Source organism: Embiotoca jacksoni, unplaced genomic scaffold, assembly GCF_022577435.1.
Source record: "Embiotoca jacksoni isolate LCO1_2020_lvr unplaced genomic scaffold, fEmbJac1.0.p SCAF_9, whole genome shotgun sequence".
NCBI lineage: Eukaryota > Metazoa > Chordata > Actinopteri > Embiotocidae > Embiotoca > Embiotoca jacksoni.
In genome coordinates this window covers 18,912,976-18,940,405 of record NW_027185447.1, presented here as the reverse complement: position 1 = coordinate 18,940,405, position 27,430 = coordinate 18,912,976, and the positions used below count along the sequence as shown (strand labels likewise).

Here is a 27,430-nt window from a genome sequence, read left to right as displayed (position 1 = left end):
AGACAAATACTGATCGTAAGTGTGCTGCTTCTTCCTCAAACATCTGCAGACATTGAAACAAAGAGACTGATACAACTCTGTGGGATGTTTAAACCTCGTCCCTGAAAGTGGGAGAAAAGATCACACTGTTCTTTTAAACGCAGCTTTTCTTTCTTTTCATTTGGACAGATATCTCTCTCCGGACAATTTAAATCAATCTTAACCTTCTAAAACTGGCTTCTGAAAACATGCAAACAGTTTATGAAACTATCTTTTATCCAGACTGACATTTTCACAGCAGAGTTGCACCATTTATTTTCGGCAGAAGCACAAAGCTGCATCATACTAGGTCTGAATAAAATTGTCCCGGACAATGCCTTTTTCACGGATAAATAGTTCACCCTCATTTTTATATTCATCACAGGTTGTTTTTTTAGAATCAAACATCAAGCTTTTTTTTATCAACTAAATTCTGCTCCACCTCCGTGTCTGGAAATCGGACATTTTCTCTGTTCCTGGGCAACATAACGTTACTTGTAAACCGCAGGCTCTGCTACAAATTAAACCAGTTACTACTGTAATGCGGATTTGTGTTTTATATGAGGTAGAAAAAAGCCGACAGTGCAAGCGCAAATCCCATTCAAACAGGTGTGAGGAGCAGAGACGGTCCCAGGTGGCGCATGTTGGTCGGATACGTGGCCATATGAGCACATTGTGAGCATCTTCTGGGCTTCTTTTTTTAAGGGTTGAGCAACCCGCATCCGAAAATAGTGTTGGCTGTTAGAAAGTAGGTCGATAGGAACTGAGAGTGACGGTTGTTTCCACGCTTTTGTCTGTGTTCTTTGTTGTTTAGCGAGGACTGTGTTTTTTTTTTTTTTTTTTTTTTTTTTTTTTTTCATAGCCTACCCTTGTGTGGAGCGTTTTACGCACAGGTGGGAGATACCCGCTCAGCATAGGACAGCCCCCCTCTCTGCTCCTCAGCGGATGATGTGAGGAAGTGACATTTTTCACCGCTGCGGTTCGGGACAGCACTGCTCCTCTGCAAACAGGTGTGCTGCTGTCCGGCTCACTTTTACTGGGAAACCACGGGGAGGTAGCGTCCCAAAACCTGAACCAAGCCTCCTGGACGCGGGACAGCGGGCACGAGAGGAGGAAAACCAACCCGCTCAAGTCTGTTCTTTATTAGCCTGGGCTGTTTGAACGGGTTCAGACGTACAGAGGGAGAGGGGGAGCGATGGCAACGAAAAAGGCGTGCGTGGATGCGCCCAAAAGGAGCCGGAGTCCGGTCGTGTTGGAGGCGGAGATGTTCAGTGAATTTCAGGACTGGTGTCTCCGGACTTATGGAGACTCCGGTAAAACAAAGACCGTCACCCGGCGAAAATATAACAAAATCATGCAGACACTATTGCAGAACGACGAGTCGGATGGCGTTTATGTCGACAACAGCCACATCAACGCCAAATTCAAATTTTGGGTGAAGTCTAAAGGATTTCAGGTCGGGACCAACGTTTTGGGAGAGCACAACAAGAAGGGGGCTCCAGGGAAACCCGTTCTATATGTCCCGGTCAAGTCAACGGTAAAGTGTGTGTTGTGTGTGTGTTTTTGTTTGTGTGTGTGTGACAGATAGAGAACGTGCGTGTACACGCGCACGAGGTGTCCCGTTGCCACCTATAAGTTGTCATTATTTCGGGCTGCAAGCACGCACCTGTCACATGAATAAAATGACAACTTGTAATGCTTTGTCGTCCCGGCTCGCCCTCATCTTTCCTCATGAAGCCTCACTTTGTCCACATCCCAACCAGAACAGCCCTACTCTCATCCCTTGCTGCCATAGCAACGCCGGTGCCTCCTGGCAATCGCCATTGTAAAAGGTAGTCTATCATGCATAGCCATCTCGCCAGTGAGGTTGAAGCCCTGTCGGCGACACGCTGCCGGGTGCAAAGCACCAAATAATTGACTATTCACAACATTTTGTTTGAACCGTGCTGTTCAGGTCTCGTGTAGCCCGGTATGGTGATGCTGTGCGCGCGCACGTGGATGCAGCGGCATGTTGGTGGGTCGGTTATGTCAGGGTGCTCTGGTGTGCCCGTTGAGGGGACTAGATGTTATTAAAGCCAACTTAAGATGTCAGATCACCTCTCTGCTGCGGGGCTCAGCGGGTTTGATTGTCAGCAATTCATCAAAGGACACGCGCCCTCACTGTCCCGTCTGAACCGAGAAACACGGACTGTGGCTGTGTCGGCCACGTTAACGTGTCTTCCTCTGGGAGTGCCAATAAAGGCTTCTCAAATACTCAAACATCTGATCTTTTCATAAAATAGGCTCTCGTGTTGTGGCAGACAGTCTGAGTGTTTGCACCCCACTTTTCATTGTCCTGGGCAGGATGCGGATCGGCTCACAGGCACTCGTTGCTCTGGCAACACCTGTGCAGTCCAGGATAGCCTGCCTCTGCCGCATTTTATTGTGTACGTCCGACATTAACCTTTATAAACCCAACTGTCTCCGGGAGGGACAGATATTAAGATTAATTTGTACATTTACGGGAGCGAGGTAGCTGTGCGTAATTGGTGACCACGTGAGGGGCTGTGGCGGAAACAAAAGGGTCTGCTCGGGACTGATAGCGACGTACGCCCACAGTTACTCAGACTTCACTTCTACGCGGATGTGGGTGATAGGTGGTGATGTTTCTTTAGTAAAATGGAAGTCGGGTCATCGTCGTCCCGCTGCTGAGGTTGCAGGTGCATCACACTAACATGCATCGTTATTTTTTTTTTTTCTCGGATTACCAAGATAAACATGTGCATGACGAGCTGTCAGCCAGTGCCCCGGCAGCGCTCTTTTTGTGCGCGTGCACGTGGGTGCGCGCCCACGTCTATGGTGTTTCGGGCCTGCTGTGCCAGTAAGGAGACAACCACCATTTTAAATAAGAGCCTTCGGGAATAGTCTCACCCCCCCCCCCCCCCCCCCCCCCCCCCCTCAACCCCACACCCCCCACACCCTCTACCCGCCCTGCTGGGACAGAATCTCTCTGGACCACAAAAAGAAGAAACACATTTGGTGTTAACAAGCTGGAGGAGATATTGGCCCCGATTAGAGGTTGAATCCTTTCATTTTTAGCTGAATAGCACTGATCCCTCCACAGGTGTTTTACCTGTGTGAATGAACAATTTAGATTTAGGCCAACTGCCTTCACAAAACTCCTCTAATCTCTGGTCAATATTATGTTTCCTGTGGGCTAGAGGGCAGGTGTGATCTGTCTCTGCAGGTGCAGATGGTGGCTCAAATGTGTTGTTGATTAGCTTTTGTTTGTGGCTTTTAACCTTTGTTGTTGATGTAAACTCTTAAATGTCCTCTTTCCTAGTATTAGCTGTAATACCATTCTTCAGATCGTCTTTTTGTTGTGTTCTCCGTGAAGTTCCTTTCACAACATCTGAGCTGAAATAACTCTGAGTTAAACCAAAGGAGGCTGAGAAAAGCAAGTGTTTCTGGAAGGAAAAAAAAAAGTGTAGTTTACAATTTACTGGAGAAGAGTGCACATGCTCTGTAGCTATAAGGCAGGGGGAAACCTCCCCTTGACTCAGCTCCACTTGGGAAATTTAAACAACAAACAAAACATCAGCCAACACAGGCTGCTTCTAATGATGAGTCAGAAGCCACAAATCAACCAATTTATATGCATGTGACTGTATTAGAAAGCATGATGTTGTTTTCTCAAGCTTGTGTTCGTGAGCTTTATAAATAGGATGTCTAAAAAGTGACACGCAAACACGCACACAGTGGTCAGTGGCTGCTCGCAGGGCTGCAGGGCCGGGGGCGTGTCTGGAGCTCGAGCACTGGAAGCCCCGCTGCAGCTGCTCCCAGGGTGTGCCAAGTTTCTGTATGGGGGCAGGCATGGGGCTAAATGACGGGAGGCTGGGTGGGGGTAGGGATGGATGGTGGCTGATGTGCAGACAGAGAGGGTCTCTTCTATGTGTCAGTGAAGCATACAAGGCGGCTTCAGTGTGTGACGGGACAGAAAGGCAGGGCACAGTAGCACAGACCCGGCGTAGATGCCTCCTTTCAAGCCGGACACAGAATTATTTTCTGTCTTGTGTTTTCTGTCCAACCCTCTGTCCTCCGACTCATGTTGTCTCGCCCTGCCACTGCTCGGAGAATCCGGCAGCCCTCAGTGTGGAGATGCAACCTCGTTTAGCTCTCATTATGTCCTGATTAGAGGACGCTACAGAGGAGGAGGGGAGCAGGACCAGAAACAGGCACGAGAGATGCACCACAGAATGGCACACAACATGAGCACAAGCCTCTTCCTGAGTGCAGCCGATTTCAAAAGAAACGCTTAAACGCACTGTGCATTTCCTTTCAGCTGACATGAGCATTGTACTGAAAATGTTGAAATATTGCGAGCTGTTGCTTTTTGTTGCCATGCCAACTGAAATCTGTAAATATCTCTGTTCATTTCTCGCACAAATAGGTTTTGGTGGACAAGTTCTCACATACAGACACTGAAATACCTCGAACAATGTTTTAAAAGTGCTTGAAGGGTTCTCGGGTCATTTAAGAACCCAGAAAACATAAGCTTATGTAAATCTTTGTTTAAACTTGTATGATGTGTCCAAAACCTCTGTTTAACAGTTTATCAGACTTAAAGGAATGACCTGAAGCTGTGATGACTGACAGCTGATCGCCAGAAAGTTGGCAGCTACGCCTGCAGGAAACAGAGACAAATGTCCATCACAGTTTGTCTGAGCTCCAGGTGATGTCTTCAGTCTTCTTTTGTCCTACCAACAGTCAAAGATGTTAATTGAGGATCTCAATAGTTGCAGATTATTGTCTGTCAATCAGGTAATTATTGCAGCTGCACTGGCAACAATTTTAATAATTGATTAGCTGTCGTCTTTCAAACAAAAATAACAAACCTTCTCTGGTTTTTGCGTCTCGAATGTGACGATTTCCTGTTTTGTCTTTGGGTTTTGGGATTTTCCTCTGATAAAAGTCCACCCTGGAGCTTTTTCAGTATTTTCTGGAATTTTATTGACGAATTGCTGCTTCAATCAATAGCTGCCAGTGCAAATAAACATTAGTTGTAGAGCCATTAAAGTGACAGGACTGGACCAAACTAAACAGGACCACCACACAAAGAGCTTTTCTCCGAGCGGACGATTTATTAATGCTATCAATTTACAAAATAAAGGTTTGTCTCAGGACGTCCCCACCTCGTATAGAAATAACAAATCACGATTCCTAATCTGTCTCGGAAAATGGGCCCTGAATGTTTGTGCCTCGCCGTCAGAAAGGGAAGAGGAACATCATCATTATTATCTGATTAATTAGTCTGCATTTCCCCTGAGAGCCTGTCTTTTGTGGAAGGGCCACAGAGTCAAAAGAATACTGGCCCTATTATTCAGCAGCATTTGCATTAATGTTATTTTTGCATAGTGAATATCCAGTGCTTTTTGTCTGGCCTTTTTTTTTTTTTTTTTTTTTTTTTTTTTTTTGGGGTGGGGGGGGTGGTTTCATCCCTCTGTGGCAGCGCTTATTAGGAGCAACACATGGGCTCTCACTCCTGGGTTCAAACGGCAAAATGCATCCCAGCCCAAAACAAGAATCAGCCCAGTTGTTCTCGTCTCAAGCGCTGCAGAGGATTTACCTGAGCGACTGTGGTGGATATTGACTTGTTTCCATCATTTTTAGAGCGCTTCTCCAGTGACGTGTCAGTTTGAGTGCAAAGACTCCTCTTTGTTAAACGAGAGTCAGATTTAACGCCTGTTAAGGAACCAAGTTTATGTCCCTGTGTGTTCATTCGGTCATTTCAGACGTTGCCGTGTTACTGTGACTTACTGTAAATGGGAGACGAAATCCATACTGCACGTATGTGGTGGTGTGTGCGTGTATGTGTGCTCGTACAAAGAGGGGGTCGCTGATCGCATGCTCTGTGTTTCCTCCCTTCAGCACCCTCTCTGTTGCCATGGAGAGACAGTTCTTTGCTTTCCCATAGGAGGAGAAATTAACACCATTTTTAACTGGCCCGGGGGCCTCCCCCCTGTGTGGGAGATAGTCTGAGTTGTGTTCTGCATGCACACACACACACACGCGCACACACACACACACACACACACACACACACACACACACACACAGAGTCTTTAAGACGGCAATAATCTTCCTACCACACCGCCACTGTCATTTTTAATACCTTCGCAAGGCCAACGTTTAACGAACTGGGACAGTATGATAATAGCTCAGAAATGGCGAAATGGACTCTGGGATGTGATGATGTATGTGCGAGTCATTTCCATACCATTTTGAGTCAGTGACTGGAGCATCAACAGTGCCAGTCTTGCGGGGCCGGTGGGACCGTCTGTGTCTCGGGCTCGGTGGGATATTGGAGATGTCACACACTCTATCAAATAATGTTCATCATGGGAGTACGAGAGAGAAGCACACACACACACACACACACACACACACACACACACACACACACACACACACACACACACACACACACACATACATATATACCATGGACGTAGGACAGAGAGGTTGAGCTCAGTGCACCTAATGTGGATTTAATGACGGGGCTTTATGAATTGAAGCGGGGAGGAGAGGACGATAGGGAAAAGAAAAGGAATAAAAGGGGAGGAGGCTTTAGATAAAAAAAAAAAAAAAAAATTGGGGACACAGAGGAGGTAATAGTCTCTTTTATCCCAGTTTTCCCTCATACAAACCTTTATCTTGCGCTGTCTCCTCTGTGACACACACACAGACACACACACACACACACACACACACACACACACACACACACACACACACACACACACACACACACACACACACACACACACACACACACACAGCAGAAACAGGGATTGTCCCATTTACGTGTCCATTAGCCAGTTGATAGATTTACAGAGGGGAGATGGGACTTTAAAAGATGACCTGTTGTCACATCTGCAGTGAGATAATCTGAGTCATGAGTAATGTTGACACAGCCATCTTTACTCCCTCCTTTCTGGGCGCACACACACACACACACACACACACACACACACACACACACACACACACACACATGCACAGATATAAACACACAGAAAGCACCTGAGCACACATCCCAACTCCCACCACTTAAGCTACTTATTGCGCGGCCACCTTATAAAAATAAAATCTATTTGCTGCTCGACTTTAAAAGTTGAGCGCCGAGCTACATTTTTTTGCATGTGACACTCGTGTTTATCTGCTCGACCATGGAGCTAATTTTCTTGTGTGATGCGTCTCTTCTATCTTTGCCGGCCTGTCTTTGTGACCCAGCTGCTTCCCATGAACCTCCCCCCCACCTCCTCCTCCTCCTCTTCCTCCTCCTCTTCCTCCTCCTCCTCCTCCTGACCTGCCTGTGTGTAGGACTGCTCCTCTCTCTCCTCAGTGACTCTTCTGCTACAATGTGTGTGTGTGTGTGTGTGTGTGTGTGTGCGTTTGCGTGTGCGTGCGTGTGTGTGTGTGTGTGTGTGTGTGTGTGTGTGTGTGAGAGACTGCCAGCGGGGGTGGGGGCAGCCGACTCAACCCCTCCAGTCTCCTAGCAACAGAGCGGTTTGGTGCGGGACAGGGGGGAGGCGCAGGGGATGGGGGCTGGTTGTACAGTGACTGGGGAGAGCAAAGTCCTACGGGATTAGAAAGATGGAGAGAAGGAGGAAAAGGAGAAGAAGGAGGGCGAGAGTTTTGCAGTGTTGTCGGCGATTAGGGATGCTGACATGTCTCCTTTGCTCTTTAAAGAGGCACGCTGCTGAAGAGACCAAATATCTACAGCGCGCTGCTCAACAGCTGTTCTCCTCTGAGATGCTCCAGCTACGAGCTCTGCCCGGTAGACATGTACTGCTCTTAAACACACACTGAAAGCACGCTGTGTTTAGAGGTGAATCTTTAACTCCCTGTTGACTTGTGTATGGAAAGTAAAACGTCTCATTTGGTGCAGGAATGCCCGAGAAGGCCTTCAGGTCTCAGGAAGCGCATGTTTTTACTCGAGGGCTGTGCAAACATAGAGCCGCAATGATTTTGATAGTAGTTGTAGTCTTTTTTTTTTTAAGCACACTTTTTTAATTCCAGCCAATTAAATGTGATTATTTGCAGCTTTTTTTTTTTTTTTTTTAGGTTTGCGTCTCTGAAAACTGAATATCTTTGGGGTTTCTTAAATGTTAGAGAGGCAAAACAAGACATTTGGAAACATAATCTTGGGGTCTAAGAAATTATAATGCTCATTTCTCTCACATTTCATACCCTATTTGATAAAGAAAATGATTGTTTGGGCTCAGGTTCAGACTTAAGCAGCAGCTCCTGATGGGTTGCAGTGTTGTGTATGCGTTTCTTTTTTTGGTTCAGGTCAGAGAAAACGCTCCCAGCAGAATACCCAGTGTGTATGTTGGATATTTTGTTGTGGTAGAATTCAGTGGAGGATGCAGCAGCGGTGTGGGTGCACTGCACACCCCACAGTTGTATGAGATTATCCAAATCCAGCGTGAATGGACCCGACACCATTGTCCCAAGCAGCAGCAGCAGCAGCAGCAGGAGCAGCAGCTTCGGCGGCGACGGCGGTGGTGGCGGTGGCGGTGGTGGTGATGTCACCGGGGGAAAAGATGATGATACGTCCAAGTGCGATAGATTACAGCTGTGATGATGAGGCGGAGGATCGCTATTATTCCATTTATTATCATTACATTCGGCCCATGCTGACAGGGGAGAGTGGCTAGAGTGAGAGGAAAAGCGTAAAGGGAGAGGGCCGGATTAAAACAAACCCGCTCTGTGAGCTGGTTTTAGTTGCCATGGCAACGATCATTACCTCGCACTTGGGAGAGCAGGCGCAAAGAGAGAGAAGAGGTGGGGGGGGGGGGGTGGGGGGGGAGGGGGGAAGACGGGACGGAGGTATGGGATGAAGACAGGAGGCAGGAGAGAGGATGCAGTTGGGGGAAAACAAGAAAATGAAATGTCAGATCCCAGGAACTGTGCAGAAATGTCAGCAGAGGGGTGTGTGTGTGTGTGTGTGTGTGTGTGTGTGTGTGTGTGAGAAGGGGGGGGGGGGGTTGATTCCTCGATGCCAGGGGGACAACTTTTTGAACTCAGGACTCTCCTCTCACTCAAACAAGAAAAGATCACACCCCGGCCAGAACCCAATTTCCAGAAAATGTCAGAGCTCGTTTCATATTTGCCTGCAAGAGGTGGACTTCACGGGGTAAAAAAACTAATTAAAACGCCCAAAGCCATTTGTTCCATTTTATGCTTGCCGGGGCACTTTATGTTTGAAATATCAGCAGGTGCGGGAATCTGATGATAAGATCTGGTAGGAAAATGCAAAGTGTTGATTGCACGAAGGCAACGAGGCCATGAAAGAGTTAGAGGAAGAGATAGAGGGAGAAAGGAGAGGAAAGCCCCATGTGGTGCTGTGGATGGAGGCCGTTGTCCTGGCGATCCTACTTCTGTGGTGTGTCACATGACCCTTTGCCCAGCACACCTGCCCGAGAGAAATCAGTGGTAGTTTCTATGGCGACGGGGTCAGCAGTACGGGAGGCAGGATGGCTGCTAGAGGTGGTGGTAGGAGGGACTGTTGGTCTCGTACCGTGTTATTTTTAAACATAGCAAAGATGAAGTGATGGTTGCCGACCCGGCCGGGGCCGAGACTTCTACACTTAAAGGGGAATTTTAAAGACTGCAGGAAGTGAGCTCTACAGAACAAAGCAGCTTGTTTCAGCTTTTTATTTTTTTGCAATGCTGGTGAGGACAATGTGCAGTGTGTTTGACTGTCTGCAATCACATGACTCATGTGATCCTCCATTTGCAGCTTTAATATCAATGATCTTAGTTGACACACACAAGTTATCTCTGTGAGCCTGAGGCCGGGCCGATCAACTAAACTCCTGTGTCTGCTTGTGTTTCAGTGTTCAGACGGCAATTCGGCCCAAGACAACTCCTCCCTGAAGCGTGTAGCCGTGGTGGAGGACTTCTTCGACATCATCTATGCCATGCACGTGGAGATGGGCGCCGATCCCGGCAGAGCGCCCAAACATGCGGGCCAGAAGAAGACCTACAAAGCGGTGAGTAAACACAGCCAGCTACCTGCAAGGTGCAGCTAATCAGTGCTGCTCCTTGTTGATAGTGAGTGGGTTGACGGGAAAACCAGCCAAATCGAGTCAGTACAAAGTCAACAGAACAAGCATCATGTTTTATTCCCTCTCGTCTCGTGCGTATCTGTGAGCGTTGTGCCGTGCTGTGGTGTGAAACCGGATCGAGAGCACATCCAGCCCCTGTTGGCCTCAGCTGCAGCACACAAAACTACACATGAAGGGAAACGAGAAGTTGTACACACTGAAATTTGCGAGCTCCAAAAAAACATTTCTTTTGTCCGACTTGCAGGGTGTCAGAATTGTATTTACCAGGTTTAGTGTGCGAACAAATAGTGCTGAGGCTGATGGGAATGCGATTAGGTTTGCAAATATTTGGTCAAAAAGTTCTGGACAAATTTCAAATTTCAACCTGAAGTCTGAGGAACAGCAGCTTCAGTAGGATTCCTCTTCTGGAGAAAATTAACGTCTTTACAAAAATCAGTAGCAATTGATCCACTAACAGGAGTTACAGGTGATCACATGTTGACATGATCATTACAAGTTGTTCTGTGAACATATAAAACATAAAGAAGCTCATATTGAACTTATAGGTAACCTGAACATACTCCCATCTACCAGCTTTTTTTCTGTTCCTGTGGTTTTGAAGTCAGTAGCTACTAAAGCTTTTATATTTAAAGCTCACTCCTATCGGAATAACTTACCTATTAATATTGGAGTCATATCATCTATTCACTTGTTCATAAATGCCCTGTCTTCTTATTATAGGAGTTGTAAATGCCCATAATAACACCTATAACTATAATGATAACGATTCTCTGTGGCTTTTGTTGTTTGGTGATATCGCTGTAATCATTGCTTTTTTATGGTTTATGAATCATCCATCTTTGTTTATTTATTTATTTATTTATTTTATGGAGTACGTTCTCCTGTTTCTGTATGCCTAATTATTTTACGTGTATTATTGTCTGTTTGTTTGTTTGTTTTTGGTCAAGTATGGTATTATTATCTTGTAATGTTTGTATCCTTTTGTTTGAATGTCTTGGATTGTGTTTGCGTATTCTGTATGTTAAGGACCCCTTGAAAAGGAGACGGTTCATATCAAGGAGTTATTCTTGATAAGGAACTTCCAACCAATCAGGTTCATTAGATTTTGTACAAACGCTCGTGGTTCCCAGAGGATGAATCCCACTGACTTTGGTGATCCAATGACTTTTCCTCTAGCGCCACCAGCAGGTCAAAGCTTTCAGCCTCAACATCACTTTGATTTGTTTGAATTGTAAAATATGCTAACATGCTAAATCTGCTTAATGTCAGCTTGTTATCAAATTGTGGTTAACATTTAGCACCGAGCACAGCCTAAAAGAACTGCTTGCATGTTTGCAAACTCTTTGTTTAGTTTTAAAATGTTTACATGACACCGTTTCAAAAACAGAATACAAGTTTTCATTGTAGAGATATCCAGAAATACAGCCATGAGTAGGTGGTGACGTGATTTTTTATTTTTATTTTTCTGTCCGTGTCTCTTGTTTAATCTGCTTTTCGTTTACCTGAACGTTTGTCCCACAAAGCTCTTGGAAACATTGCATGAATAAACACATCGTGTTTGGGAGCCTTTAAATATCAGCATTCTGCCAACCTGTCCTCATCCTTTGTGTGAAAAGTGGCCCACAGCTGGAGGAGGCTTAAAATAATCCCAGTGTGATCATTTTATTTGAGAATGAGAGGCCCTAAAGTGAGGTCAGGTGTCTTTTAGGTGTCCCAAGCTGTTGAAGGGCCCCGTGACTGAAGTCAGGAGCGCCGGTGATTGACAGTTGTTTTTCTTTTGTTTGGTCGGTGAAAAGCATTACTCTACTTGTTAGCTCTGGGAACATAATGTATAATGTTTTGCATCAGGAGTTACCAAGGGAACAGGCAATCACTTTTACCAGGAAAAGAAAGTACTTGTGCTCAAACCTGAGAGATTTTTATTTTTTATTTTTTTGTCACGGTATTAATGTCTGAAGAACAAAGGCAGTCGAGAGTTTATGTGGCAGACTGAGGTGTGGTCTCCGGTCGTGTGTGTGTGGTGTCCTGACACAACAAGGGGCTTTGTTTGCAGCTTTAGAGGTGCAGACGCAGCATTGTGGCGGGGGGTTAGCGGGACTTTGGTACCCCCCATACCCTCCCACCCTAGGAATAAAAAAAAAAAAAAAGTCATAGAGCCAATTCCTCGTGCCCTGTAGAGAGGTCCTGTCACGTCTCATAGAGTTTACCCTTTTGAGGAGGCAGCATCACTGGGGCAGGGCATAATATGGAACTGTCACTGTGGCCTTCTGGGAGGTGTACGCTCCTCTGGGTGGCCTTTCCCTCTCAGCTGCCTCAAGGGGCCATGACGGGTGAGGGTGGGGTGGGGAGGGGAGGGGGGGGAGGGGTTGGTGGGCAAAGGGGGATGGTGGGCACCCCCACTGCCTCTCCATGGTCACGTGAAGGTCGCATTTTACAGGGAAACGCCAGAGGGGGTCGAGGAGAGGAGGGTGGCATAGCAGTGGAGACAAACAAGAGGAGGGAAGGCCGAGCGCCAGAGAGAGAGAGAGAGAGAGAGAGAGAGAGAGAGGTGTGTGGATGTTAGCCGGCTGCACCTGAGAGAGCGGGAAGAGAAAGGAAACGGGAAAAGATTTGAACCACACTTGTGTGTTGAGGTATCAAAGCAGGAGTATGTGGAGAGCTGCAGCTGGAATTAGGCCATGCAAAAGCACCAGCGATCGCCCAGAGGGAGGATTCCTCCTCGTGCCATGTCGAGATAACACATAATCACTGACCCCAAACTTTCACACGTGCCGCGGCACAATACAAAATAAAATACCTGCACGCCGCTTGAGTTCAGCCACAGCCTGAGCCAAATCTGCTGCCATTTCTTGCCATAACCCAGTGTCCTCTGCTCACTTCCCCCCGGCACAGATAGCAGAGACCTACGCCTTCCTGCCCAGAGAGGCGGTGACTCGGTTCCTAATGAGCTGTGGAGAGTGTCAGAAGAGGATGCACATTAACCCCAGCACCGCGGAGTTCAAAGGTAAAGCCACACATCCGACCCGCAGCCGGCTCCTTCATTCTGCAGACATCATTAACTGATAGTCTATTTTTGAGATCAACCTTTAAGAGTTGTTAATGCTCACATCCTTTGACATACATGACATGGAAAAGGATTAATTACTTCATTGCAGGAGACGGTACGAACCAATCAATTTTTCACTACAACAGGCAGATATTTGTGTTGTCATTCATAGGAATATTGATTTTTTTTATTTTTTTTTGTCACGTGAGATAGAGATGTTGGTGTTTTTTCTTGTGAATAACAGGCACTAAGTTCTCCATTGTCCTGTCACACACTAAATATGAGCCGATGTGATCTGAGGTGTTTTTACTTTTGAAGAGTTTTCTGAATTGAAGCCTCATTAATAAAACATATGTGTTCATCCATCACCAACATGATGTAACAAAGACTCAAGAGGGCCGGTTCTCTGGGATTGTGTGGAGCCCCCTATGGTGGAGCCTATAAAAATGGTCCCAGAGTTCCTCTAGTGGTCGGACTGGAGACTGCAGACAGCTGCCAGAACACATTGTTTGATTTCAGGTGTTACGTATAGCAGAGGTTTGGATTTCAGCCGACTGCAGGATATTAAAACGTTTCTTAAAGAACTAGTCTGTGTGATCAGCTCAGATCTTTTCAGATCTTTTTTTACAGAAGAATCAAATAAAGGAGGAAAAGTAACACACAAAACAGGAAGTTGTTTTTTATTATTATTATTATTGTGGCTGATTTGTCCTACAATTTGCACCAAATGCACTTCCTGTCAAAGTCATTACTAAATAAAATCTCAACAAACAGACATGAAACACATACTTTTTGATTCAGTGTGACATAAACTTTCTGAGGATATAATTGTCTCCAATGTCCACAGTGAATAAACGTCCATTAATCCACTCATAGAAAAAGAGAATACAGAACTTGCCTTAAATTTTAAGTGCTCAAATCTTTTACTTCATAAATAGCACTATATACAAATATTTTTTTCACTAGTTAAAGTCCTGCATTCAAAATTTACCTTCATGAAATATATTTAAGTAGAGGTTTTAGCAAAAAAAAACAAAACAATCTAAAGCCAGAGTGATGTTTCAATAAACATGTTTCAGTAAATGCTTGGTTCTTTATAGCCTACTGTGGATTAAGAAGAATTAAATGGAAATATTCAAGTAAACAACCTCAAAGTTTATTCTCAGGTGAAATGCAGAGTAAATGTGGTGTTACTTTGAATCATCTGCTTGTCTCTACATTTATTAGGCACTAATTTGTATGTTTTTTGGGTTTTTTTTGGTCAGAAAATGACAGACCGACCTCGCTGGTCCCGGACCTCATCGATTACAACATGCCTCTTACTGCCACCTACCTGAAACAAATGAAACTGCAGTGCATGACTGCCACTGAAAGGGTAAGTGCCTCTCTCTGCAAGTGGATATTTATGAAGTGTGGACATAAATTCAAGCTGCCCTGATTAATTAGAAAAGTCTGCCACTGTTAAAATCTCCTCATTCACCGTAACTGTATTCATACTGATGGGACAAGTCATGTGATTGTTTTCTTTTGAAGCTGTGGGGGAAGACGCTTTGTGCAGGCAAAATAGGGCGTCCTTCCTCTCAACTCTTAATTAGTTTTTAAACAATCGGAGCAGGCCCCCTGCTGGGAGGAGGAGCCCAGTGTGAACCGAGGATTAACAAAGCTTCTGAACCGAGTGACGTCATGTGCGAGACCACTCCCATGTGTGGCTGTGGCAGAAGCACTCAGGAACTGCTGCCACTAAAGTGCAGGGAGCGGTACTTGATGATGATAATGTAGACCTCACTCACGCATAATTAGGATTATCCGGAACAATGACCCAGACTGTGAATCGCGGGTGAGTACAAGATAACAAATGCTCAGGCTGTTGGCCGCATCTGTGCACCGACTGACTATGAACAGGCCAATAATTTAATAATTATCCATCACACAGGGGTTACTTCAGTGTTGTAGGAGACTTGTAGTAATTTGTTCCATATGCGTGCTGCTCTGGTTTGGAGTTCAAAGCAGCAGCTGGTTCAAAATCCAGCAGGTTTGTTCTGTTGACAAAAGCAGATCAGAAGTAAATTCACGGGTGTGTGTTTAGTCTGCTGCCGCTTCGCTTCTCAGCTGTCGGCGTGTTGTTTTGCAGAAGTTTGGAGATTCTTACAAGTCAGCTCTGACTTAGTTTTTAGTAAAGAAATCAACTGCAAACATGATGGTTGAAGGAGAAGTGCTGAAATCACGTTTCTTTTTTGTCCTTTTTTAACCAGAATATTCTCACTGTTATGCAGTTTTATTATGGTCATTCAGCTTAAGTGGATACTGGCCTAGTTATGCAAACACAAACATGATCTATTAATCATTTAGTTGGTAAGTTACCAGAAATATTTTGCTTTGTGTCATTTTTCAGAGTTTTTGTCCTTATACTCCCAAAGAAAATTAATCTTAGTGCAGCATAAGACAAATCAAAATGGCAAATATTCATGAATGAGAAGCTTAAACTACAGAAAATTTTGAAATAGTATTAATTGTTTATGAAAATAACTGCAGATATTTTTACCTTAGAATCTATTTTTTAGATATCTGAGTGCTTTGCTGTGATTTTTTTTTTTTTTTTGTAAAGTCAATCATTTCATGAACTGGGCCTCAATTTTTTTTTAAAGTAGACCCTCCTCGTCTCTCAATTATATATTTTTGTAAAACAGAGACATCAATCATTCAACAGTTCCAACTATTTGGAAACGTTGTAATTAGAGACTGTCTCTCTTCTCCCCCTCTCTCTCTCTCTTTAATGCAACATGGCTCACTTGGTACCTAATAGAGCTGTCACTGAGCATTTTGGTCGTCCACACCCCCTTTACAAAGGGACCCATGCGTATTCCCTGGAGTTTAGGCCTATTTGTGTGCTCGTGTGGGGGCAATGAGATGACGAGATGCCTTTCTGCTCGGTTCTCATCTCACAGTGGTCGTCGTGCTCTCTCTGAGTGAGATGCCAGCTGACACGTGACGGCGTGCATGCAGGTGATTCATGTTAGCATGAAGTCGACCGGCCCAGGTCGCTCTGTGGAGCTCAGCTCTGGACTGAGTTGTGAATGTAATTCAAATGTAGTTTAAAGCCAAAGCTCAGGACAGCGTTTTAAATAGTTTGTGGGATTATTCAGGTCCTCTTTTGCTTATCTGTCCCCCTGTGCTTTACTCATGCTCAGGGTCTCTACTATTAAAAATAGCGGAGCTCCAAGAAACATAGTAGTTAACAGAGATGCTCGTGCAGTTCCTCTGTTTGACGTCACCATGTTTTATATATAAAAAAAAAAAAAAATCTTCATTAAAGGTTGGCTTCACTGTTTTTAAAGTCTTAAATGCACCTCTAAAGCAGGATTGGTTGCTGTAATTGTTCCTCCTGGCCGCACAATGAGAGCCCTTGCGAAATAAATGTCTGTGGAAGTGATGGGAGACAAAGTTTACAACCATCATCCTGCAAAAACAAGTGCAGCTGAAGCAAATATGAGCCCTTCCTTTCTGTCTGCAACGTCAACAAAGGAAAAAACACTAAAAGGCATTAAAGACAATATACCTTTGGAAGATGGTCCACTTTATGTATCTAACTCATACTGAAGCTTCATATCAGCTTCCATTGAACATAAAAATGCATTTTAACACCGTATGAATGGATTTTTATCCCTCACTGAAATGGCTCGAGGAGGGGATCTCGTCAGTATTAAGTTTAATTTCCCTTTTACAGCCGACGTAATAAAAGTAATCCTGATTCGCAGTCACACGCTCCTTCTGCTCATTCAGTCTTCTTTCCGAGTCTCACGCTCTCTGCCTGTCACACCGTCCCCCCTGCAGGATGACAGTTCGGTGAGCAGCGAGGACATGAACAATGCTGAGCCCACATGGGTCGCAGCTGAGCAGCCCGCAGTGCCTGAGCCGAGTCCACCGAACGGAGAGAGGGTCAGCAACCCAGCAGCCACCATTAAAGAGGAGGACGGTAAGACGCCACTGAACTACGTCTGCACCGTGCTGCATGTTGTTTATATGACGTGCTTTTCTCTCAGCTTTGTTTACATCTGAAAGTCGAAGGTACTCTCGTTAAACATGGAGGGTGCAGATTGCTGTCATGCAGGAAGCAGCTTGCCTCGTTCTTAGCGGACTAATACGAATAAATCCACTCTTACAGGGGGTGGGACACCAACGTAGCCCAATCTGCTGTGCACCCCTCTCTCTCTCTCTCTCTCTCTCTCTCTCTCTCTCTCTTTCAGGCCTCACAGCTTTAAGAAGTAGGACAAAGGCCGATGTTAACCATCGCAGATTAGACATCACTATAGAAACCATTCAAATCGGGGCAAATTGTTGAAGGGGAGGCTTGATATGTTCCAGTAAACATAGGTGTGGCACATGTAGAGATCATCACAGTCACATCAGGCCATGAACTGGTTTAAAAAGGCTGTAATTTACACACAGCAGGGGATGAAGGCTCCCTTCCCCCGCCAGCCCCTCCTCATCCTCGTATCTTTCTCTCTCTGCTGTAAAAACTACAAAGATTCCCTCCTTTTGCTGTAACTTTTATTTGTCTTGACAGTTGACCCCAATACACACTTCCTTCACAATTTCAAAATGCGGGAAGAGGCAGGAAGTCCCCTCCCCCTGTAACACACCCACTCTGTCGTGAAGTCTGAAATCATGTTTGCTGTAGTAAACAAACAGACATTCATGCTAAATGATGACAAACATCCGCACTGCTCATCTCCGCCTCTCCGTCCTCTTCGCTCCCCCTCCTCCAGATGATGACTCCTCGGAGAGCGGCAGCGCCAACGGACTGCCGGCCCTGACCTCCCCGGAGGTGCTGCCCGCGGGTGGGAACCCCCCAGATGGTGGGGCCTCTTATGGGGAGGTGACAGAGAACGGGCTCAGCGCCCCCCTGGACTTCAGCACCACCTCGTCCTCGTCCTCCTCAGAGGACCAGCAGCCGGTCAACCTGAGCGACAGACTGCTGCAGACGGGGAGCTCGCCGCCAAACTTCTACCCCGCAGACCCCAACAGGAAGTACCCCATCAAAACGGAGTACGCCAACAAGGTAACGACAGGAACCTGGCTCCCGATTGATCCGCCTGGTCTTCGTCTATAATCTTTACTTATGGCATTTTGTGTGTTTCTGCGTCGTTTCAGTCCCCTCCTTACAGCTCAGGAAGTTATGACTCTGTGAAAACTGAATTGAGCATGAGCGCCGAGGACTTGACCTCCGGTCGGGCACAGATCATTGACGACGATGACGACGATCACGATGACCACGACGACAGTGACAAGATCAACGATGCCGAGGGAATGGACCCCGAGAGACTCAAAGCCTTCAATGTGAGTGACCGGTCAAAGTGTAGCAGCAGAAGTAAACACGGAGAGGGAGAATACGGCGCAGTGCTGTTGTTATTTACGGACATCAGCCTCCAGCCCAGCTGTTAAATCATGTATTTACACTTTGTGCAGATATTATCCTTATAAATACCAAAGAAGAGAACAAATTCTCACATCCAAACTTATTTCAAGCACGGCAATTTATCCTTGTGCATTTCTGAGTCTGAAAGAAACCAGCAGAAGTGTAGAATTACAAAAATGCAAACATGAGTGAAGAAGCAAACACCAGAAATATTGACTCCATTTTCATCACTCCTGTTTTCATCACCTCCCCCTCCCTTGTTATCCTCTCCTCCCTTCTGGCTTCCCTTTCCTCTCTTTTGTTTCCACTCTCACACACTCCCCCCCCCCCCCCCTCCCTCCCTCCTACCCTCCCTCCCCCCTACATTTTTCTGCTCTACATCCCCTCTCTCCCCTCCCCCTCTCTCCGTCTCCGTCAGATGTTTGTGCGTCTGTTCGTGGATGAGAATCTGGACCGCATGGTGCCCATCTCCAAACAGCCCAAGGAGAAGATCCAGGCCATCATCGAGTCGTGTAGCCGCCAGTTCCCAGAGTTCCAGGAGCGCTCCCGCAAGCGCATCCGCACCTACCTCAAATCCTGTCGCCGCATGAAAAAAGGCGGTTTTGAGGTACTAAGCGCCCCCGGTCAAAAAATGTTTTCTGAATAATTCCAACATTGACTCATAAATCAGCTCAAAATATTCACATTTGTGATGCAAAACTCTCGCTGACCTGCTGCCAGATACGACCAACGCCTCCTCACCTCACCTCTGCCATGGCTGAGAACATCCTCGCTGCCGCCTGCGAGAGCGAAACCCGAAATGCTGCCAAGAGGATGCGGCTCGATGTCTACCAAGCAGCGGTAAATGTCTTGGCAGTTGGTGTTTGTGAATCTGCCCAGCAGGGTTTTGGGGAATGTGCTCGGCTGGCTACGCATCATTAACAGCAAACCGCACAACATAAACGCCGATATTCTGCCCAAACAAGAAAACGTTTCACTTTTCGCAGGACGAGCCCGCCTCTGCTGACAAAACCAACTCGAGAGACCCGGCCTCTGTAGCCCCGTCAGCGTTCGCCATTTCCAGTGCAGCTTTTGCCCAAGACCAGCTCTACACCAACGGAGGCCTCAACTACAACCTGCGGGGTTACGGGACCGTCGCCAGCAACCAGCAGAACTCTGGTGCTGCACAAACCAACGGTGAGTCGCCTTTATCTGTCTGGAGCAATGAAATGATGAGGTTCAAAAGAGACATGGTAATGCCGGGTGTTTAAAAGAAAATTAGATTTAACACGCTGCTCGTGTGATTAAAGGATCGGTACACAGGAATTAATATTTACTTACGCAGCTGTGGAGGTTTACTGTATGCACCAATAGCAGTTTTTATCTGTGCGGGTTTTGAGGTATCCATCTTATTTTTTTGGATCTCATAGGGCTGAAAAATGTAATTAAGATTACAGCCCGAAACATTAAGTGTAATTAATACAAATTAACTGTGTACGTTATTGGACTAAAACACAGTACCAACTGATACATATATGCTGTGATTTATCAACACTGCAGGTCTAGACGGCAACACAATGAGGATAGCCAGTAGAAATATCGTTTCTTTATGTGTTTAGTGTACTTATTATATACTATATGGGACATTTTGATTTTACTTTGGTACTGGCAGAAGGACAATCACAGCTGGTTTATGAACTCTTATAATGGCTGGTTCCTCTGCCTGTGATCAACATGCAAAACCTGCAACCTGCAAGATTAGCCTCTACAGGCTGTTAGCATGTACATGAGAATTTGGAAATTACATGTAAGCAATTTCCCTTCTAATTGCTTTTGATCTGCATTAAGAAACCTCGAAATGGAGAGCACTTGTTTGCAGCTTTACGTCTGCCTATCTTTTCCATCCAAGGAATACAAAATTGAAATATAACACGTTTCCAGGGTTTAGTCATATATAGTAGTGACTGATCCTCCCTTCTTCTTTAAACGTTGCATCTTTGTTCTCCATGCCTAGAGGTACAGTATGTGTTGGTACGCACACTAACATTTTTAATTTGGATTTCAGGCTGTAATCTAGGGTGTTGCTCATTTACAAAATGCAACAGCTCCGTCTTTTTTAAAGAAACGTTGTCTCTTTCAGACTCCACAGAACACATCAGCAGTTTTCAACTTACGTTTTCATCATTTCCTTCTTTTATTTCACCTCTTCAATTCAGATTTCCCCTTCAAGCTTACATTTGACACTTTCCTGCCTTTTGTCTTCCCACAAGTCCCACAACTGTCCGTGTTCATATTTACTTCATCTTATTTTAGTGCTTGCACATAAATTGTCTCCTCAGCAACTACAGCGCCAGCAGTTTCAGTATTTCATTGAGTTTAAATGTTTCACAGCAGCATTTCAGCAACAAGATCGTTGAAGTTTTGTCTTTGGGGAGGCAGCAGATATATCAACACCAAACTGTCATATATATAGCTTTAGTATATATTTAATTGAGAGAGGATGTTTTTTTGTAATTTTTGTGTGTAGAACTCTATGTTCCTTCGGGATACAGAGCTCCTCTGTAGGACAGTGCTGATGCATTTACTCTGATGTCCAAACATAAAGACATTTTTCATGGTAAAGCTGTTGCTGTGTTCCTTAAATCCACTTGGTTTCCCCCACAGGTCCCACAGATCTGAGTATGAAGTCCGTCGCGCCCAACTCCACCTCCTCCAGCTCCAACAGTCATGGTCAGGGAGGCGGCGGCGGCGGCGCTTCGGCCCAGCTCAGCCCTCCGGAGGTGACAGCGGTGAGGCAGCTTATCGCGGGGTACCGGGAGTCGGCGGCCTTCTTGCTCCGCTCAGCAGACGAGCTGGAAAACCTGATCCTGCAGCAGAACTGAGTCCGAGCCAAACCGTGCCAACGCCCTCCTCCTCCTCCTCCTCCTCCTCCTCACCCCCTCCCTCCTACACCCTCTCCACCTCGGCCTGTCCATCTCTGTCACACACGTTTGGGCAGACTTTCACGTAACAAAGACACAGTTGCACACGAGTGATGCTGCGGCGCACAGTGGGTCCTGTAGGTACGTTACCTTTACTTATTCCCACACGTTTCTGTATTCGGACGGGCCACAACATATCACAGGCTGACAAAATGTTTATTTATGCATTTGGTTCACTTTGACCTTAGTGCCCTGTTATCTGTAGCCATTCATCCCATTCAGTTCATTTTACCACCTGAACCTCCATTCGTCTCAGGAAGCGATGATCTATGTGAGAAAACGATGTGCACTGGGACACAGACTGAGGTGTTGGATTAGATTAACCACCGGGAAGCCAAATCAGCTCTTTTGCGCAGATGTTTGGGACAAATGAATTGTGGAATAGCAGCAGCATGACGTCTCTATTTTTACATTCATGCAAAATATGCTGTACAGTGGCAGGATCCTATCGCGTCGTCTGAATCGAGTCATTTCTAAATGAGATAGACCGGAGATGAATCGCTGCTAAAAGACGTGGCAGCCCGCCACTGACCTGTTAACCTCAACAGCTGCTGTCGGATGTGCTGACTCACAGACACGCAAAAAAACAAACACAAAAAAGTAGGGAAAGTAAAACAACAACATGACAGAGTTTGACAGTTCTCACCTGTAAAAGTCTGACAGGAACAGATCCATCAATGTTCGGTCGAAATGATACCTCGGTTGTGCTCAGTTTCCGGACACTTAGGCATGTGGTTACTAAGAGACAAAGACTCATCACCCAGCGCGACTTTATTTTCACTTATTTTATTATGAATATTTCTATCACGGGCAGTTTCTCATTACCTAAAGGGAAGGAGGCTTTTAAGAAGTCTGGGTATGCAAATTGAGGTCACAGACACCTGTCAGGGACAAACAAAAGGAGATTAATATATTGTTTAGACTCTTGGTTTATGACCAGTACAACTGGAAACTTGGAAAAAGGTGCAATATTGAATATACTCAGTAATGGTGTGCTTACTGAAATGACCTGCTGAAGCATTTTAAGGCGTTTTAAGAGGGTACAACTTCATCACAATCCTCTCCTGTTGTGACTGTCAAGTTGTTAAAAAAAAAAAGAAAAAAAAGAAATGATATCTCATGCAGCATTGTAGCCAATTTCAATGTTGTTGTTTGTTGTGAATACTGATCTTTATCGCTAACCTCATGACTGAGGCAATTTCCTGTATCGGGATCAGTCCTCTGTAGTGACAAAAAGGAAATGGGACCTGGCAGAAAAATGAGACTTAATGTTGCACGTCTTTTTTTTTTTTTTTTACTTTTTTTTTTTTTTACTTTAAAGTGATTTGGGGTTATTTCTGTGAAGGAAATGTTCCGTGAGTATTCTTGAAGATTTATTAAAAAGTGCACATAGAGCTCGCATGCATCCATTACTGTACTGACAGTCACGTGAATGCAGCGTACTGGATGCAGTGTGAGCTGCTCAGACAAAAGAAATTCCCTCGTCCATCCGTCCGTCCGTGTCGTCCGTCCGTCCGTGTCGTCCCGCTCCGACCTCAGCGGTTTCAAACCCTGAATCACGTCTCCACTTTTCCTCATTCACACAACGTCTGAAAACACACTGTTTGAAAAGAAGCAAGAGACAATCTTTGAAAAAGATGTGATCGCATCACAGTTTACTCACCCAGCTTTCTGCTATGGTGTGTGTGTGTGCATGTGTGTGTGCATGTGTGTGTGTGTGTGTGCGTGTGTGTGCGCGTGTGCGTATGTGTGGTCTGAGGACACGCAAGAGTACTCAAAGCAGATCTAGAGCACAGTCTCACAACTTTTAATGGTGAATCACTCGGCACAAAAACAGTTGTGTAAGTGTGTTTAATTTTTTGTTTTCCCTTTTTGTTGTTGATGATATAAGTGTTGGTGTTGACAGTGTGTGTTTCTGTTTGTGTGTAAGTGGAGTGACCCAGTTTGTACAACATCAATCTGTGAAGATTTAATTCAGTCGGCTGAAACATTCCAAACAATGACAATGACTCTTCAAGCAGCCAGAAAGTGGCTCGCACCTTATTGATTTGTCAAAGTTTAGAGAGATATATTTCTGTATTTATCGCAGATCTTATCAAATGTATCATTAATCCGTCCGTCATTAGTTTCTCACCACCACCAGGCCAGTCTAGAGTTGGACGTGCATGTCCGAAATGACCATTTCACATTTCATTACCATGCCATGATTGGGCTGCATCGCATTTACATTTAAATTCTATTATCTATTGCAAGTTTGGAAGCACTTTATAGCTCAGGATTAAGGTAACCCAACACAGTGATTTGAGTGTGTCTTTACCTCATTTGGAGTATCAGCTTCGGTTCGAACATACAGAGAACTGATTATGACAAAGGACAATTTGACACGACTCACAATCAGAGGCAGTTTTAATCTAGAAAATAATACCGGCTCCTTTATCGGAGCTCAGGTTGAACTCATCAGTGATCAGTGTGCATGATGAGGGGGGTTTCATAACGGAGGCTCAGAGAAGCAGAGCTTGTTGTGGCAAAGTCTGTGTTACATTAGTCTGACAAACCGAACGCGGATAGATTTGTTTCATAGGTTTGAGCGTCTGAGACGTCGGGCGTCGTTTTTATTAGTTCTCAGTGAAGAAATTGGGGGTACAGGAGCAGCGTCTGTTGAGAAAAAGCAACACAATAAAGATATTACAGCAACAAATCAAAATGCTATAAAGTAAAGGTAAACTTGTCAGCACAGTCTGTTGCTCTGCTTTGATTCAAGTAACGACATTAAGAGTTTAAATCTGGCAAAAAGTACATTTCCAACCTGTCCTCATCCCAGGGTGTCCAACACTGCCGTTTACTCACAGCCAGCTGGTGTATCGTTCATACACACAAGGTGCCTTACGCTTAAGCACCAAAACCCTCGTGGTTAGGTTTAGCAGAAAATCGTGGTTTGAGTCAAATCTTGACGTAAGTATGGCACATCAAGTAAAATACTTACATTACGTTAGTGTAATTAAAGCGCTGTGTTTGTTCCACATCACCCAGGTGGTCAGCATGCCGAGGCCGAAGCGCACTTTGTGTGTCGTATTTAACACCCTGAGAATGAGAACAGATTGAAGTTTCTTTGTGTAATCCTTTTTTGAAATTTATTATATAAATATTGATGTATCGGAAGCAACATACTCTTAACCAACTGTTTATATAGAAATGTATTGTAGAGCGAGACGATTAGTATGTTTTGAGACATGACGTGAAATTAATGTGACAATATAAAAGCCAACAGAAAATTATGGCCCAAATCTGAAGCTCCTCTCAGATTTATAGTGAGTTTCAGGTCATTGTTTAACTGTCCAACTACAACTTACCTGCCTCAAAGTGGCTTTTTAAGCTGCATCAGACAGCTGTTTTCAATTAAAATTTCTAAAAGAAACAAAAACCACAGAAAACTATCTGTTCAGCAGCAAACATCAGACAGACATGAGCATATGGTGGAGTTACATAGGCTGATGTTTCCCTCAGGATTTGGTAGAGAACAAAAAAGAGCTAAAAGAGGACTTCAATTGTTCAAGTCAGACTTAAAACAGACTTTTCCACCTTGCTGAAATACGCCCAACTTGCTCCATGTTGCTTTATGAAACGCCCCTCCGCGCACAAACAGACGTAATCGTAGATGTACGTGGGACGCCTGTCCTCACACATGTCTTCCTCGTCTCCTCCAACCTGCTCGTTTGTTACTGTAGCCATAGCGGATCCTCTTACACTTCACGTTGAACTCGGTTGAAGAGTTGAAATCTTGTCCCATTTTCACAACCAAACATGTGCTTGCAGATCGATGTTCTGTCTCAAGTCGACGCTGAGCACCATTTTAGCTGTGTGCTGGAGTTACTGTGATCAACGGCAACCACTTGTTGTCATGTTGTTGTTTTGTTTTGTTTTTTCCTAATGATGCCCAATGGATTTTCTCTTTGTATTGACTGGACAATGTATTCTATTGGTGTTGATTAAAAATGCCCTGGTAGCTTGTGGATTGCTAAAGTGGTCAGATAAATGTACTGTATAGCTGTACAAAGAGTGATAAAAGATGTTTTAAACCTTTCTTTTTTCTGTGGGTACAGCACTGTTTAAAAAAAAAAAAAATCAAAGTGGTTTTAGCCTTTGCCTGTTTTAACTTATCATTTGGTGGTGGTCTGTATTACTTCTATTGTTATTTATATTATTTCAATTGTTGCCTCTCCTGCACTGATCAGAGACTGTAGCTCTGTGCAGGGGGTTGTACTGTAAACCTGTGTGAAGCTTTGTATTTTCCCCTCTGGTTTTGGACTCAGTGAAAGTGTGATGTTTACATGTACAGTTTTTCAGAATACTTTGGTTTTTTTCTGTTTTATTCAGGCGATTTTTTTTTTTTCTTCTTTTTCTTTTTCCTCACCTTATCTTTCCCCTAATCTGTGTACATTTGCCCAGATATTTTCCTTTCTGTTGTTTCATTGCATCAACTGCAGACGTGACCTCTTTGACGACTCGGTCACATGGTCAGAGTGTGCCGTGACAACTGGCTGTGGTCGGCTCGGCGTTGTGGTGGCTTCCAGCATTTTAAAAGGTAATATTAAGTACAAGGGAGCTTCACAACTTCTCAAAGTGGACCAGCAAAGTTTTACTAAGGATTAAGACTACTTTAATCAACTGTTTTGAAATACTATTGTGGCCTAAATGGAGAACGGTGGGGCGTAAAGGTACATTTATTATACTACATTAAGTGCTCATAATCTTTTAATATCCTGGCCGTGTTGTCAGGGAAAACTCCTTGTCCTTAACCCCACTGGTGCCCTGAAAGGTACACTTTGACCTGTTGTAATATCTCCTCGGTAACATAAAAGCCATTCCCCTCTCCTGGCCTTTTAAGGGGAACCCATAAACCTCAGGAAATACTGAATCTCCAAGTTTAGTTTTTATCCACTGATTTCTTCTGAAATGAGATTTAAGTCTCTTAACGAAAACCATTAACATTTATATGAGATGTCTATTGTTTTGTACATTTATCATTGTGATTTAAAAGTGGAGCTTTTTCCAGTACCTGTGACTTAATATTTTGATTTTTTTTTTTGGAGTGTTTATAGGTATGGATATTTATTATTATATGTGAAACTACAAAAAGACAAAAGAAAAGGTTGAACCTGTTTCATTTGTATGTTTCATGCAAAACTGTCCAGGTGAGATTCTCTCTGCCTCTTACATATCACTAATGAGGGACCTGTGTTTGTTTGGAAATAGCGCTTTTTCAGTGTTGCATCAACGCTATGGAAAAAAAAAAAAAAAAGAGTAAAAAAAAAGCAAAAAAACACCAGTGGTTTACCAACAGCAGAGTTGCAAGGCTCTCCTCTTCTCCTGAGATGTCAGTAATTGAATAAAATAGTGCGATGAGCTATCAAACTGAGCCCGGCCTCGTGGTTTCCTTTTTTCTGTCATTTTTGCACACATAATGGTAACCGATTGACAACGAAAACGCACCGGTGACTCAACACAAAATTCACTTCGTTATGTATTCACTGCATTGTGCACAAGAGGGCAGAAGAGTCACAGAAAGCAGTGAGGTAAGTTATGAACAGTGTCAATAATTTGCAGATGTCACAAACTGAAACACAATCTACATGTAGCACAACACACACAACCATTCACATTATAATAATTAAAATCATCCCTATAATGGGAAGGCCTTTATGAAATGCAATTAAACCACCCAGTAAATATAAGCGGAAATGCTACTACCTGATGCATCAGTAAACATAATCTAATAATATAGTTGCTTTTACTTCTATACTTTATCTTGCTACTAATAAACACTTTTACTCAAGTAAAAGTTTGAATGCAAACGTTTTAGCCTGTGTGTGTTTAC

General features: G+C 44.5%; 1 protein-coding gene across 1 annotated transcript; it reads left to right on the top strand.

The window, feature by feature from the left end:
• The first annotated feature begins 901 nt into the window (after positions 1-901).
• Positions 902-26,964, top strand: LOC138193509 (nucleolar protein 4-like). Its single transcript, XM_069141615.1, has 11 exons — positions 902-1,555; positions 9,903-10,058; positions 13,026-13,137; positions 14,445-14,554; positions 17,011-17,152; positions 17,946-18,238; positions 18,331-18,516; positions 19,014-19,202; positions 19,316-19,435; positions 19,582-19,771; positions 21,239-26,964. Exons 1-11 carry the CDS (start codon positions 1,214-1,216, stop codon positions 21,454-21,456), a joined length of 2,058 nt encoding a protein of 685 aa, XP_068997716.1. The 5' UTR covers positions 902-1,213; the 3' UTR covers positions 21,457-26,964.
• The last annotated feature ends 466 nt before the right edge of the window (positions 26,965-27,430 follow it).

Coding starts and splice junctions, on each gene's coding strand:
- LOC138193509 (XM_069141615.1), top strand. CDS start 1,214: ATGGCAACGAAAAAGGCGTGCGTGGATGCGCCCAAAAGGAGCCGGAGT. Junction 10,059..13,025: donor AGAAGAAGACCTACAAAGCG/GTGAGTAAACAC, acceptor CCCCCGGCACAG/ATAGCAGAGACCTACGCCTT. Junction 19,203..19,315: donor TGAAAAAAGGCGGTTTTGAG/GTACTAAGCGCC, acceptor ACCTGCTGCCAG/ATACGACCAACGCCTCCTCA.